This window comes from Squalius cephalus (assembly GCF_949319135.1).
Source record: "Squalius cephalus genome assembly, chromosome: 7".
NCBI classification, from domain to species: domain Eukaryota; kingdom Metazoa; phylum Chordata; class Actinopteri; order Cypriniformes; family Leuciscidae; genus Squalius; species Squalius cephalus.
Genome location: NC_137128.1, coordinates 6,060,309 through 6,077,157, shown reverse-complemented (window position 1 = coordinate 6,077,157; position 16,849 = coordinate 6,060,309). Strand labels below are relative to the sequence as shown.

At 39.3% G+C, this 16,849-nt stretch overlaps 1 protein-coding gene across 1 annotated transcript in view; it reads right to left on the bottom strand.

The window, feature by feature from the left end:
• Positions 1-16,849, bottom strand: part of LOC307161264 (NACHT, LRR and PYD domains-containing protein 3-like) — a gene marked incomplete at its 5' end in the record, with an annotated part of 146,659 nt that overhangs the window by 48,462 nt on the left and 81,348 nt on the right. Inside the window, 4 exons of the mRNA XM_079875887.1 lie at positions 7,779-7,949; positions 8,634-8,807; positions 12,144-12,317; positions 13,601-13,774. Of these exons, the coding sequence (XP_079732013.1) occupies positions 7,779-7,949; positions 8,634-8,807; positions 12,144-12,317; positions 13,601-13,774 (693 nt within the window). The remainder of the gene's footprint in view (positions 1-7,778; positions 7,950-8,633; positions 8,808-12,143; positions 12,318-13,600; positions 13,775-16,849) is intronic.

The window sequence follows — 16,849 nt, the reverse complement described above, 5'->3', positions numbered from 1 at the left end:
TGCCTGATCCGCCCTGGCCACCTGAAGGGTCGTCTCCTCCTGGCCGCCTGAAGGGTCGTCTCCTCCCTGGCCGCCTGAAGGGTCGTCTCCTCCCTGGCCGCCTGAAGGGTCGTCTCCGCCCTGGCCGCCCGAGGGGAAGTCTCCGCCCTGGCCGCCTAATGGGGAAGTCTCGATGGGGAAATCTCCTCTGCCCTGGCCGCCCGATGGACTGTCTGCTCCGCCCTGGCCGCCTACACGACCTGTTCCACCCTGGCCACCTGTTAAGTCTTCTATTCCTGTTCTTGTTCCCTTCCATGGACCTGGCCCCCCATCCCTCCCCCTGATCCTCCACCGTTCCACCTCCCTCCTGGACTCTTTTTTTGTTTGTTTTTTGTGTTATGGAGCGTCTGGTAGCCGCTCCTTAAAGGTGCTGTATGTAACTTTTCTACTAAAATGAATCCTTTTTTTATTGCCTGTGTGTGAAGGGGTTGTAATCTCACATTAAAATTATCCACTTTGCGGGTTTTGCTATTACCTCGGAAAGCAAGTATTCTTATTTTTATGTGAAGGTGCCGGGTCGGATTTACCGCGAAATCCAGTGACGTGACCTGCACGCGCGCTCCCGAGCCTCTCGCCTCGTCTAGCCTACTGACTTTGCACTCAACAGCGATGACACTGCAACTTATGACATGGACTAATGACTTATGCAACTTATGACATGTCTGATAACACTAAGAAACGACCTGCTCCCAGCACAACACAGACTCCAACACAAACTCCACATATTGATAAAAAACAAAAACAAAAACTTTTCTGCTGAAGCTCATGAAGCCAGACGTGAATCGGATGAACTTCGGGTAAAAAACATGGATCAACATCGGCAGGGCATTTGAATAATGGAGAAACCTTATCTACAAACCTAGAATGTACATTACCTGAAGAAAATGTGAAGTGGTGCTTGCAGTGGCAAAATTCGGCATGGTTGATAGGGTTCCATACTTATCATGGTACGAGCATGGAGCATTAGTTAAACGTCAAGCTGATAAAAGTAGCCTATTATTGTAACGTTGCAGTGGAAGTTTACCTGAGTTTCCAGCATGTTGTGTGATGCTTTCTCCGGTGTGTTGCGTCTCAGTCTGGAAGGTACCCACAGTGCCGTTTATATACTGTCTATGCACAGTGCTCGCTCATAAATTCGAGCACGCGCAAGAGCATGCGCTTGTAAACTTATTGGTTGCAATCTGAAACATCACCGCTAGAGGTCGCTGAAACCTACATACAGTACCTTTAAAGGAGGGGTAATGTCACAGTGTCTGGTTTTGTGTATCCCCGGGTAACCACTAGAGGTTCTCTTCCCCCACGGTGTCATTCACTTATGAACTACATTTCCCATCACCCTTGTCTGCCTCATCATTGATTATTGCACGCAGCTGTTTCCCCTCACTTTGTTAGTATCTGTGTATTTATACCCTGTCTGTTCAGTCATTGTCATGGAGTCCTTGTTTAATGTCACAACACTTCCTGAGGTCTGTTTCTTGCTGTTTTCTTGTTTGTTTCTTGTTTTGTTCTTGTTTTGGACTGCCTGTATGGTTTTTGTTCCTTGCCTGGACTGGATTACGTATTAAGGATAAACCTTGCCTAACTCCTCTTTCCAGATAAAATGTTTGTGTAGTGCCATTATTTAATTTCACAGAACTATTTCCACCAGCATAAAGAGTTTTCATGGCATTACAGAAATAACCCCCAAACCCAAAGTGTTCTAAACAGTAAAACATAAAAAGGATGCTCAACAGAATCAAAGGCTTTGAAAAAAAAAAAAAAAGTATAAAGCTATCATCTTTTATATGGTCAGAATAATCAATAAGATCAAAAATAAGTCTGATATTATTAAATATATGTCTGTTTATCATAAACCCAGATTGATTTTCGTCAATAATGGAATCTAATACTAATTTGAACCTTTGAGCAAAGACATGAGTAAATATTTTATAGTCATTATTCAACAGACTAATGGGTCTCCAATTATCAATAAGCAACAAATCTTTCTTGGGCTTAGGAATCAAACAAATTATACCTTGCATCATAGTTGTAGGAAGTTGTGAGCACTTTAAGTTTTAAGAGTATACTTCAAAAAGAAACAGGGCAAGAATCTCAGTAAACTGCTTATAGAACTCAGTAGTAATTCCGTCGTTACCGGGTGATTTATTACATTTTAAACGTTCAATGGCTTGCTTAATTTTCGTAATAGTTATTGAGAAATCAAATAACTTTTGGTCCTCCTCAGTAATTGTTTTTACATTCTTAAAATGTTTACAAAAATATGTCATATTATGCTCACTGAATTTAGAAGTGTATAAATTAGAGTAATAATTATAGCAAAAGCTAGAAATTATGTCAAAATTATCTGTAATAGATCCATTAATATTCATTTTAGAAACAGAATTTAGTTTAGCCCTCGACTTTAAGTTGAAAAAAATAAGCAGACATCTGTTCTCCATGCTCTAACCATTTCTGCCTTGATTGAATAAAGGCTCCTTGTGCTCGCATTCTGTACATATTATCAAGCTCATTTTGCAGCTCTGTTAGACGCAATCTCTGTCCTTATAACAGTTTCACAGTGGGAATGTTAGGAATGGCTAAGATTTCACTAACAACTTTCTCTTCCATAAGACGTTGTGATTTAACTAATGTGCTACTAAACTTCCTCAAATATTTTCCAATTTTAATAATTCCCAATTATGACTAAACAACCCTTCCTTTTTTGCTTTAGCCCAATAATAATTAATGAGTTTTTCCAATTCTTGTTTAACTGCACTCAATTTAAGCAAAAACTATTCATTTTCTACTATGAATGATACTTGTTACAATTTGTGTTTGGAGAAATATTAATTTTGATTAATATGGCCTTATGGTCAGTTAATGGTGTTGCCATAACATTAACAAAATTGTTGTTCCCATCAAAATGGTTAGAGACAAGCCAAAAATCGACCCTAGAACGTCTAGAGCCATCTTTGTTACTCCAAGTATACACAATATAATCTACATTATTATTAAATAAGAATTAGGGAATTTGGATAACCAATGTGTAAGCCTTTCCTCTAACAAACATAATAACTGATCATTATCAGATTTACAATTATATCCATAAATATTAACTACCTTAAAAATGACACTAAAACACTTTAAAATTTAGCATAAGTGGGGTGGTGTGGCGCAATGGATAAGACACATGCCTTTGGTGTGAGAGACCCGGGTTCGAATCCACTGTGAGACACCAATGTGTCCCTGAGCAAGACACTTAACCCCTAGTTGCTCCAGAGGCGTGCGACCTCTGACATATATAGCAATTGTAAGTCGCTTTGGATAAAAGCGTCAGCTAAATGAATAAATGTAAATGTAAATGCATATAAAGTGGCCATTTTTATCACAGTCCGAATGCAAAACCTCACCTCTATAATTATTTTGCAGGCAAGAAACACCTGTGTGTTCTGTTCCATGATGCTGTGTTCACACCAAACGCAAATAGAGCATCAAATTCATGTCTATCGCTAGTTGGACGCTTGAAGATTTTGACGGCCGCTTTCAGTTGTACTTCCACCTGTCCCGCGCCCAGTTTGATGACCTGTTGTCCCGCATCGGAGCGAGGATCACCCGCGCCCTCACCCACCTAATCTGTAATTTATTTTTGTTTTGATGATAAATGGAGCCAGCCTCCAAAAGTAATTAACCTGTCCTGTGATTTTTTTTCTCTCTCACACAACACTGCCCAGACATGAACTATGTTCTTATACACTTAAGCATGTTGGTTGTCTTTACATTAGAATAATAATGTTTCATGTAATCTGGATTTAGATATGGAATACATAGCATTCAATAAAAAATGAATATATCTCATATATTGAAATCAAGTTTTTATGTGATAAAAGATTTGCTTTTGTTTGTTTTAACGTGCCTATCGCACAGCAGGACCTCCAGACGCGCGTAAACGCGTCTTTACATTGACTAAACATGGAAATCACTCACTCCAGACGCTCAATGCGCATGCGGTGTGTGTCCACTATGCTCAGTGCCGCTGGCAACGCTATAACGCCTCCGCTTTGGGGTGTGTTGGTTGCGAGTGTGTTTAATCTAAGTTTTTTTCAACACACGGACATAATCATCATGGTGCGTTCACACCGAACGCGAATAGCGCGTCAGGCGCGAGTAATTTCAATGTTAAGTCAATGCAAAGACGCGTTACGCGCGTAAAAAAATTCCTGCGGTGCGAATGAGGCGTTGAGCGTGGCGCGGTAGACGCGAATACGCCTCATTCGCGCGAATGGCACGAATTGAGCGTCTGGCGCGTTTCGCGCGAATGATTTTATAGTGCTTTTTGTGCATTCACGCGTTTGACGCGAATTCGCGTCTGCCGCCCGAGTTGAAAAAGCTGAACTTCTACATCAATTCGCGCCGCGTTAACCAATCAGGAGCCTGCTTGCTGCTGTCATGTGGTGAAGTGACAGTTTATGTTATTTTATGTTTAAATAAATTATTTTGTAATATGACTAAAATGCACAACAAAGCAAATCATTCACATAAAAACTCGATTTCAATATATGAGAGATACTCATTTTGTATTGAATGCTATTTATTCCATATCTATTCTAAATTATATGAAACATTAATCTAATGTAAAGACAACAAACACAATTTAGTGTATAAAAACAAAAACAAAAATCACAGGACAGATTTCACTTTTGGAGGCTGGCTCCATTTATTATCAAAACAAAAATAAGTGACAGATTAGGTGGGTGCGGGCGAGGGTGAACCTCGCGCCGGGCTGTACAGCGCGGGCTCGTCAGGCAGCGACCACTCGAGGCCGAGGCTTTATACGGCCTACGCTGTCCTCGTCAGCGTCCTCACCGTTAAGTCCACCAAACCTACCTCCTGGAGCAAATTGTTAAACTCCTGAAACTCTCCGGAGGGTCTGGTGGACCCGAGTACAGCGACGATGTCCCCTACGCAGCTGTTTCTGCTCTCCAGAGCATATACGAGCATATACTCTCTTGATTAATGCTAATGCTAATGCTCGATAAACATTAAAAAAGATGGCCGCCAACGGGTTTCGAAACTTTCGCCTCCGGATGTCGCCTCTGACGCGCGTAAATTTCACTTCAAACTTTTGTTTTTACGCGCGTCAATTTCGCTCTTGACGCGTGAATTAACACAAAGTGGTCAAGCGTATAACTAGACGCGGCAGGCACGAATTTGACGCGCTATTCGCGTTCCGGTGTGAACGCACAGTCAGAGATGCACGCGATTACATTTAGAAATAGACAAGCTTTGTTTCCAAATGCACCAAGCAAAGATATCCTTTAAATTTGATAAACTTTTATAAACCCAGCCAATATAATCACAATGAACACATCCAAAATAAAATATTTAAAATATAAAACAACTGCAAAGCCTCTAAAAAAAACGATTTACGTACTAAATCCAGCAATAATCCGGCACAATCTGCATATTTTTATATTTTTGCCGACAGCGTTTTTTTGAACTGCCCAACCTTTTGACGCTCTCGGTCGCTCTCAACGCTTTCTCCGGTCCGCTGGCAATCTCAAAATGCACTGCGCGAGCCTGAAGCTCGACTTCCATAGGAATGAATTGAAAACGCTTGCTCTGCTCCGCTCGCTCCGTGCCAGTGGACACGCACCGTGAGACATCCAAATATCACTACCCCATTGTGATCTCCAAAAATTAACATCAGAGGCAACAGAACTTGAAAAAATACAAAGTCATTAATAAACCGCTTAGTAAACAAAAACAAAGCATTACGATTAACTTTTTCTCTTAAACCCCTGGCATTCAAAGATATAATAGAAAATTACATAAACAGCTAACTCTGAAACAACAAAACAGAAGAAAAAAAACTTGTAACCTCTTAAAAAACTTATGAACAGTCAGTTATATAAGATTAAAGTAAACAAAAAGGTCAGTCACATAATGTAGCACCATAATGCCTTGTATTTTGTGCAAATAAGCGCCTCTTCAATATAAAATTAAATGATCTCACTTCAACCACTGAAACTGTTCACAGTCCAAAAGTGCAGATACGCATATAAGATCACGCAAACATTCATATGTTGTCTCGAACTCCATAAGCAGTATAAATCAATCAACAGAATTAGTTTCCAACTCATGTGGCCTTGAGGATAATTTCACCTTGTCCTTGAACAAAGGCTCTGGCTCCAACAAACTAAGCAGTTTTCCCAGCTGCTCGAGCTTTTTGAACTTCCGGCCACAACTTCATCCTTCTTTCGCGATCTCCTTTGGAAAAGTCCTCCCTGAACTGCAAACCATTGTCCCGCAGATACAAAGAGTTTTTGGCAGCCTTCCAAACTGCATCTCTGTTGGAGCGTGTGGAAAACTGTAGTATGGTTGTTGTAGGCCTACTGCCACCGCTGCTCTGTTGGGCACTCCCGAGACGGTGAACAACATCAATGGCATCTGGAAACTTATCACTTTCACTGGGAAGAACAGCTCGACAAATCTTGATGACTTCTAGACGAATATTTTCATCAGCTGCCTTTGGAATGCCTATGATCTTCAGATTGTGTCATCTCATGTAGGTTTCTAGATCATCCATTCTACTTTCCATTTTGCTAATCGGCTGTTCAATTTGATCAACACGCCGCTCCAAACACACCACCTTTGCTGTGACAGTCTTTAAATCAGACGACACAGCATCCACTTTTTCTTTCAAGTCGGAAATCTTTCGCTCTATTGCGGCAGAGCGGGAGTTGATCAGCTGCGTTATGTTTGCCAGTTGAGAAGAAATATCAACACTTGTATTATCACTGGCCTTTTTCTTAGCAGCTGGTGACTTGCTTGGAGTAGCAGTCAGAGCTGGGAACTTCTCTTCTGCCAGGCTAAATGAATCCTCTTCACTCATGCTGACAACATAATTATGCCCGCTGCTTACCACTGAGACTGTGCTTGTGCTAGTGCTAGCATTACCCTTTTCAGAACGAGCCAAGTCCCCTCGTTTACGAACCATAGTGAAGCAAAAAGTAGTTGTCAAAATGCAAAAGGCTGTTACAACTCAATAAAGAACCAGAACAACTAATTACTGCTTATAAGCAACATTTATAGAATGACTTGGTCTCAAAATAGCGTCCGTTCAGGCTGCCATCTTGGTCACGCCCTTCCATGAACCAGAACATTTCCAAACATTTCCAAACAGTTATGATGTAACTAAGCCTCGTTTACTGAAATCATGTGACTTTGGCAGATTGATACACACTCCGAACCACTGATTCGAAACAAAAGATTCGTAAAGGTTTCGTAGCTTCATGAAGCGAGTTTCGAAAGCGCCCATCACTAGCGTTCAGTGGATCTTATTACAGGCAGATACTGATCACAGACTTTTAAAATGCACTTGTTAAATTTTTACAAGTTACAGTATATGCTCCACCAAAATTAGACATTTTACATTTTGAGAAATACAAACATTGAATTGAAAGCAGTTATGAACATTTCTGATTCTGATGTCACAAAAAAACATTGTACTGCCTCTACAGTAACTGAAATAATTATTGACCCATGGTCCAACTGTCTGTCTTAACCAAATATTTAAAGCTTATCACCAAGCTTATCATCAAGTTTAATTTGCTGTTTAATTTTATTACTTTAAATTGTTGTGGCTCTGTATGATGCTGAGGAAAAAACTGCTCTGACTTAAACAAGTGAGGAAATATTATCATCAGCTAACATTACATCTAAAAGTAAAGTAATATTATGAATAAATGACCAATACTCACGTCAGTGTGTTGAGTTGACAGTGTTTATCCTGCAGTAGAGCAGCGATCTGATTCACTCGTATGTCTCCTAGTTCATGTTCACTCAGATTCAGCTCTTTCTGGAGTAACGGGTTTATACCCACAACTCTATTCACATACTGACAGGCTTCCTCTGCAGCAGGACTCAAAAACCTGCAGAAGAGTCAATTCAGTTCTCAACTAAATGTCTGTTGCATTACAAAAAATATTGATACGATAATTTTTTTTCTTTTTCTTTGAACATTTAAATACACAAATAAATATAGATTTAAGAGAAACTAGAGCGACACTCAGTCCTAAAGCAAACTCATAAGAGCAGTGTCGTCTCACAGAGCAGAAGGGCAAAAGCTCACTAGATCATGGTTTTCAGTATGAATACAGAGTGTGAAATTAAGATCTTTCTGGCTTTTAAGCAGGAGAAGTGAGAAACGTCAGCACAGAGAAAACTGGCTTGTGAAACTGCATGTTTGTGAACATCTGGGGACTCATAGACCTGCTGTAGAGAGATGCAGTGAATCTGGGCTTGATGGAAAACTATTGTGTTCAGAAAACTATTTCACTAAAAGGTTATCTAGAATTTTGATGAGAAGTGTGCACAAAAATAAAATTGTGCATTTCAATTATCAAGGTATACTCCAGAATAGCAGCCCATATACGGACCCATAATGTCTATTTGACCTTTAGCTCGTATCACAACTAAACTGTGTTGACATTTATCATCTTCATGACAGAACCTGCAGCATCTGATCTGAACAAATAATAGCTAAAATAGTATATTAGTTATGAATATTTAGCCTCCATATAACTAATTGAGTTAATTATTTGATCCCGTCTCACCTCAGTGTCTTCAGTTGACAGTCTGGATCCTGTAGTAAATCATTGAGCTTCTTCACTCCTGATTGTCCAGGATCATTTCCTGTGAGATCCAGCTCTATCAGGTGTGAAGGGTTTGATCTCAGAGCTGAAGCCAGAGCTTTATAACCTTCCTCTGTCACACTACAGTTGGAGAGTCTAGAACAGGAATGAAAGCATTCAGCTGATTAATCAGTTAAACCTGAACAATATAAATCCTTAAACTTGAATTTTATTTTGTTCTTTGTACAAATGCATTGAAATTTAGATGCAAAAACTGACAATTGAATATGGAGGCAAACAAAAGGCACAGAAATCTTTAATATGTTAGACATCAACATCACTTTCGAGATTACAATTATCTAAAACTGTGTAAGCTCGTTTATCGGTCCAAATGGAGGTTTCCGCCAGAACGGGTGAAGGTCTCTGCGTGTTACTGTCTTTCCGCGTGGCAAAGTAATTTAATTCCATTTAAGCTTTTATCTGACTCCATTTTATATCTGACTCCATTTGATCAAGACCTCGAATTTCAGTTAGACTGCCAACTTTAAGTTGCCAACTTTAAATCTTTAAGTTAGATGTTATTGGCCAATTATATAATAGTTTAGCAATACATTTGATTGTTCTATTTAACTCTTTACTTATTTTTTACCCATTCATATTAGGAAGCTATGTCGCTCAGAGGTCCTCACGCCTTGTTTAATGTGGGTTTCACGATCACAATCTCGCCAGCTTCGGTCACTAAACAGAGGTAATTGCTATATACCTGAGATCGGTCGCATTCACGCTTACACAATCAAAGATACTTTGGTATAGCCTCCGTGATTGCATACACTTGAAATTAAAGTAACGTTTACTTCAGTAGAGGTATGGCCACTACTACATATCTAAGTCAACCAACTTTACTTGTTTTATAATAGCTTTGGATTGTCCATGCCATGGTTTCCCACGTACATTTATGTAAAGTAACATTAAATTAAAACAGAGGTAAGACACACTCAGATTTAGGTTGGTCAAGCAGCATTTGCTGCCCTAAATGGAAATTCACTTCTTGTCTTTGCAAAACACGTACACTTGAATTAGCGCCAAAGTATTAGTCGTCACTAATCTGACGCAAAACTTGCAGTAACATACGAATCTGTTTAATCCAGCTCTCTCAGGTGTGATGGGTTTGATTTCAGAACTGAAGTCAGGATGAGACTCTGTTTCTCTGTAATACTGCAATAACTCAGACTGAAGACAGAGAAATAACAATAGTTCACATCTATGATGATCATCTTATTGAAGAGCTACAGCAGCATTTAGTTTCCAATAGTCTGTTTTAAATCCCAGTCACACTAGTTCTGTGTGCTGTAAGATGCTGTTTCTTCTCTTTCATTTTTAACTATTTATTTGACGTCTCTCCTCTTTATTCTCTGTTGAAAAGTCAGATTTCTGCATGTACACAATCAGTACATTGTATCAAATGCTGGAAATTAAACAATTACTATCTAGATAAAAAACACATAAAACTGTGACGAATAGGGAAAACCCAGAAAGTGCACTGCTATAAACAATGAAACATAAGCCCTGCTGTCTTCAAATAAATAAACTTCAGTCACACTGTAATTGCTGTACAGTATAATTATACTAACTGTAGTTTCTCCAGCTTGAATTGTGGGTTCATCAGTAGATCCCTGAGGTTTTTCACTCCAGAGTTTCCTAGTTTATTCCCGCTCAGGTCCAGCTCTCTCAGGTGTGACGGGTTTGATTTCAGAGCTGAAGTCAGGATGAGACTCTGTTTCTCTGTAATACTGCATTCACTCAGACTGAAGACAGAGAAATAACAATAGTTCACATCTATGATGATCATCTTATTGAAGAGCTACAGCAGCATTTAGTTTCCAATAGTCTGTTCTGAAACCCAGTCACACTAGTTCTGTGTGCTGGACAGTGTTGGGTAAGTTACTTTAAAAAAGTAATTAGTTATAGTTACTAGTTACTTCTCACAAAAAGTAACTGCGTTAGTAACTGAATTACATCATTACAAAAGTAACTAATTACCAGGGAAAGTAACTATTGCGTTACTTTAAAAAAAAAAAAAAAAAAGTTTAAATATAAGAAATTTCTTGGATACCCCCAATATGAAATGTTAAATGAATTAAATGGACACTAAATAGAACATCTTATTATTATAAAACATTGTACACTAATCTTCACTATTTTAATGTTGCTGTGGGACAATGTGAGTGACACCTATAAACTTAAATATTAAAAAATTACTTTATGGAACAACAAAACACAATAGATGGTTTAGATTAATATTTATTGCACAGACCACAACTGGCCAACAAATAAGTCTAAAAATAAATCATGCTTCTTAAGAAATGTACCAAAAATAAATAAATAGTAATAGAAAATATAGCCTACATACACATACACTAGTGCATATAATTAAAATGATAAAACTCACACACCTTTACAACTGGTAGACATTCTGTATAGCCTATTTGAAGTATTTTCTTCCTCACAATATTAAGTTTAACAAAAAGTGCTCTCAATATAATACTGAACAATGTACCAACATAAATAATAATAATAAAATATAATCTTTTGGGGGTTTATTTTTATAACCTACAGAGAACGTCATCATCAGAGGTTATTTTAGCTAAATTCTAGTCGTGTTTGCCGCATGTGTTCACAACCGGTCAAACAAATAGCCTATGTTTGAAAGTTCCCTGCAGGTTATTTTGGAGTTTATGTTAGGCTATATAAACTAATTAAAACATTGCATTGATACCAATATGCTACAGAGATTATTCTAATGCTGAAATGCGTAATTTATTTATAAATAAAGTATTTATGCTCGTTGCTCGGACACATTCGGTCTCTGTCGCGCACTGCCGAGTGCGTTCTTGGACACACTCGGTCTCTCTCGCACACTGTCTAGCGCGCTCGTGGCATTCGCCTCGCTTTTGTCCAGTCTGGCGCCTCATAAACACACACACACCAGAGGAAAAACTTTGCAGCTCATATGGCTGAGAGAGAGCCTACTTGGATGAAAACCGCTTCAGTGAGCTCAGTTATAGCAACGCCGCATTTTTATTGACAGTAGCGGTAATGGCGTTGTAACTGAGGAAACAGTAATAAGTTTGATTACTCGTTACTGAAAAAAATAACGCCGTTAGTAACGCCGTTTATTTATAACGCAGTTATTCCCATCACTGGTGCTGGAAGATACTGTTTCTTCTCTTTCATTTTTAATTATTTATTTGACGTCTCTCTTCTTTATTCTCTGTTGAAAAGGCAGATTTCTGCATGAACACAATCAGTACATTGTATCAAATGCTGGAAATTAAACAATTACTATCTAGATTAAAAAAAAACATAAACATGTGAGCAATAGGGAAAACCCAGAAAGTGCACTGCTATAAACAATGAAACATAAGCCCTGCTGTCTTCAAATAAATAAACTTCAGTCACACTGTAATTGCTGTACAGTATAATGATACTAACTGTAGTTTCTCCAGCTTGAATCGTGGATCCATCGGTAGATCACTGAGGTTTTTCACTCCAGAGTCTCCTAGTTTATTCCCGCTCAGGTCCAGGTCTCTCAGGTGTGACGGGTTTGATTTCAGAGCTGAAGTCACATCAGAACAATCTTCATCTGTCATATCACAGCCTCTTAAACTACATTAGCAGAGAGAGAGAAGAAAATAAGACAGAAGAAAAGAAAACTCTTTATTCTGTAAAGTCACATCATCTTCATCAGCAAATAAAACAGAGGAAGAGAGATCTTCATCTTTATTTCCCCAGATCACAAAATACTAAGGTGAACATGTTTGCAGAAATATAATGTGAATTTAGACTCATTGTCAGATATTGAGCATAAAGTGTTTCAGTTTAAACTGTTGAAGTGATTTTAAGCATTTTGATTCTTGTATGTGAATGTGACTGACCTCAATCTCTCCAGTTTACAGTGTGAATCCTTCAGTACGGCACATAAGTGCTTCACTCCTGTGTTTCCTAGTTTATTCCAGTACAGGTCCAGCTCTCTCAGGTGTGATGGGTTTGATTTCAGAGCTGAAGTCAGGATGAGACTCTGTTTCTCTGTAACTCTGCAATCACTCAGACTGAAGACAGAGAAATAACAATAGTTCACATCTATGATGATCATCTTATTGAAGAGCTACAGCAGCATTTAGTTTCCAATAGTCTGAACTGAAACCCAGTCACACTAGTTCTGTGTGCTGGAAGATACTGTTTCTTCTCTTTCATTTTTAACTATTTATTTGACATCTCTCTTCATTATTCTGTTGAAAAGGCAGATTTCTCCATTGACACAATCAGTACATTGTATCAAATGCTGTAAATTAAACAATTACTATCTACATAAAAACACATAAAAATGTGAGCAATAGGGAAACCCAGAAAGTGCACTGCTATAAACAATGAAACATAAGCCCTGCTGTCTTCAAATAAATAAACTTCAGTCACACTGTAATTGCTGTACAGTATAATGATACTAACTCTAGTTTCTCCAGCTTGAATTGTGGGTTCATCAGTAGATCACTGAGGTTTTTCACTCCAGAGTTTCCTAGTTTATTCCTGCTCAGGTCCAGCTCTCTCAGGTGTGACGGGTTTGATTTCAGAGCTGTAGTCACATCAGAACAACCTTCATCTGTCATATCACAGCAGCTTAAACTACATTAGCAGAGAGAGAGAAGAAAATAAGACAGAAGAAAAGAAAACTCTTTATTCTGTAAAGTCACATCATCTTCATCAGCAAATAAAACAGAGGAAGAGAGATCTTCATCTTTATTTCAACAGATCACAAAATACTAAGGTGAACATGTTTGCAGAAATATAATGTGAATTTAGACTCATTGTCAGATATTGAGCATAAAGTGTTTTAGTTCAAACTGTTGAAGTGATTTTAAGTATTTTGATTCTTGTATGTGAATGTGACTGACCTCAATCTCTCCAGTTTACAGTGTGAATCCTTCAGTACGGCACATAAGTGCTTCACTCCTGTGTTTCCTAGTTTATTCCAGCTCAGGTCCAGCTCTCTCAGGTGTGACGGGTTTGATTTCAGAGCTGAAGTCAGGATGAGACTCTGTTTCTCTGTAATACTGCAATCACTCAGACTGAAGACAGAGAAATAACAATAGTTCACATCTATGATGATCATCTTATTGAAGAGCTACAGCAGCATTTAGTTTCCAATAGTCTGTTTTGAAACCCAGTCACACTAGTTCTGTGTGCTGGAAGACACTGTTTCTTCTCTTTCATTTTTAATTATTTATTTGACGTCTCTCTTCTTTATTCTCTGTTGAAAAGTCAGATTTCTGCATGTACACAATAAGTGCATTGTATCAAATCCTGGGAATTAAACAATTACTATCTAGATAAAAAACACATAAAATTGTGACGAATAGGGAAAACCCAGAAAGTGCACTGCTATAAACAATGAAACATAAGCCCTGCTGTCTTCAAATAAATAAACTTCAGTCACACTGTAATTGCTGTACAGTATAATGATACTAACTGTAGTTTCTCCAGCTTGAATTGTGGGTTCATCAGTAGATCACTGAGGTTTTTCACACCAGAGTTTCCTAGTTTATTCACGCTCAGGTCCAGCTCTCTCAGGTATGATGGGTTTGATTTCAGAGCTGAAGTCAGGATGAGACTCTGTTTCTCTGTAATACTGCATCTATACAGACTGAAGACAGAAAGAGAAAAGAAAATGACTCAGATTCATGAGGATCAACTAACGTGTTTAGCTTCATCCAGTAGACTTTTGCTGACAAATAAACAGGGATATCCAGGTTCAGGTAACACAGAGAAAGACTACACATTGTTCATTTAAATATACTACCAACATTGTAACAACACAAAGGTTGTCTTGATCTATTTACAGTATGTTAGTTTACAAATTCATTTCATATCATTTTTAAAGGGTCAGGAAACCCCCTTAACACATTTTTTGAGATGTGAACATATGCACAGGCTGCACATCACTGAAAATAATAAAAGTACTCATAATTAATATCAATAAGTGGAAATTGCTTAGTTTTGTGTTTTTCTGAGCAATTTGGTTCTTCCGGGCTGAAAAGTAAAGTGGAAGCGACGATATCTGAGTTAGAAGCGTGCTTTCGGAGCGTGTGATTGGCCGAATGTGAGGTAGAAGCGTGCTTTCAGAGCGTGTGATTGGCCGAATGTGAGGTAAAAGCGTGCTTTAGGAGCGTGTGATTGGCTGAATGTGAGGTAGAAGCGTGCTTTCGGAGCGTGTGATTGGCCGAATGTGAGGTAGAAGCGTGCTTTAGGAGCGTGTGATTGGCCGAATGTGAGATAGAAGCGTGCTTTCGGAGCGTGTGATTAGCTGAATGTGAGGTAGAAGCGTGCTTTCGGAGCATGTGATTGGCTGAATGTGAGGTAGAAGCGTGCTTTCGGAGCGTGTGATTGGCCGAATGTGAGGTAGAAGCGTACTTTAGGAGCGTGTGATTGGCCGAATGTGAGATAGAAGCGTGCTTTCGGAGCATGTGTATGGCTGAATGTGAGGTAGAAGCGTGCTTTCGGAGTGTGTGATTGGCTGAATGTGAGGTAGAAGCATGCTTTCGGAGCATATGATTGGCCGAATGTGAGGTAGAATGTGCTTTAGGAGCGTGTGATTGGCTGAATGTGAGGTAGAAGCATGCTTTCGGAGCGTGTGATTGGCCGAATGTGAGGTAGAAGCGTGCTTTCAGAGCGTGTGATTGGCCGAATGTGAGGTAGAAGCGTGCTTTCGGAGCGTGTGATTGGCTGAATGTGAGGTAGAAGCGTGCTTTCGGAGCATGTGATTGGCCGAATGTGAGGTAGAATGTGCTTTAGGAGCGTGTGATTGGCTGAATGTGAGGTAGAAGCGTGCTTTCGGAGTGTGTGATTGGCTGAATGTGAGGTAGAAGCATGCTTTCGGAGCATGTGATTGGCTGAATGTGAGGTAGAATTGTGCATTCGGAGCGTGTGATTGGCTGAATGTGAGGTAGAAGCGTGCTTTCGGAGTGTGTGATTGGCTGAATGTGAGGTAGAAGCATGCTTTCGGAGCATGTGATTGGCCGAATGTGAGTTAGAAGCGTGCTTTCGGAGTGTGTGATTGGCCGAATGTGAGGTAGAATGTGCTTTAGGAGCGTGTGATTGGCTGAATGTGAGGTAGAAGCATGCTTTCGGAGCGTGTGATTGGCTGAATGTGAGGTAGAAGCGTGCTTTCGGAGTGTGTGATTGGCTGAATGTGAGGTAGAAGCATGCTTTCGGAGCATGTGATTGGCTGAATGTGAGGTAGAATTGTGCATTCGGAGCGTGTGATTGGCTGAATGTGAGGTAGAAGCGTGCTTTCGGAGTGTGTGATTGGCTGAATGTGAGGTAGAAGTATGCTTTCGGAGCATGTGATTGGCCGAATGTGAGTTAGAAGCGTGCTTTCGGAGTGTGTGATTGGCCGAATGTGAGGTAGAAGCATGCTTTCGGAGCGTGTGATTGACTGAATGTGAGGTAGAATTGTGCATTCGGAGCGTGTGATTGGCTGAATGTGAGGTAGAAGCGTGCTTTCCGAGCATGTGTGCCCTCATACAAGCCAAGTGCCCTCGTTTACGAACCATAGTGAAGCAAAAAGTAGTTGTCAAAGATGCAAAAGGCTGTTACAACTCAATAAAGAACCAGAACAACTAATTACTGCTTATAAGCAACATTTATAGAATGACTTGATGCAAGCTCTCAAAATAGCATCCGTTCAGGCTGCCATCTTGGTCACGCCCTTCCATGAACCATTAACATTTCCAAACATTTCCAAACAGTTATGACGTAACTAAGCCTCGTTTACTGAAATCATGTGACTTTGGCAGTTTGATACACACTCCGAACCACTGATTAAAAAAAAAGATTCGTAAAGGTTTCGTAGCTTCATGAAGCGAGTTTCGAAAGCGCCCATCACTAGCGTTCAGTGGATCTTATTACAGGCAGATACTGATCACAGACTTTTAAAATGCACTTGTTTAATTTTTACAAGTTACAGTATATGCTGCACCAAAATTAGACATTTTACATTTTGGGAAATACAAACATTGAATTGAAAGCAGTTATGAACATTTCTGATTCTGATGTCACAAAAAAACATTGTTCTGCCTCTACAGTAACTGAAATAATTATTGACCTATGATCAGACTGTCTGTCTTAACCAAATATTGAAAGCT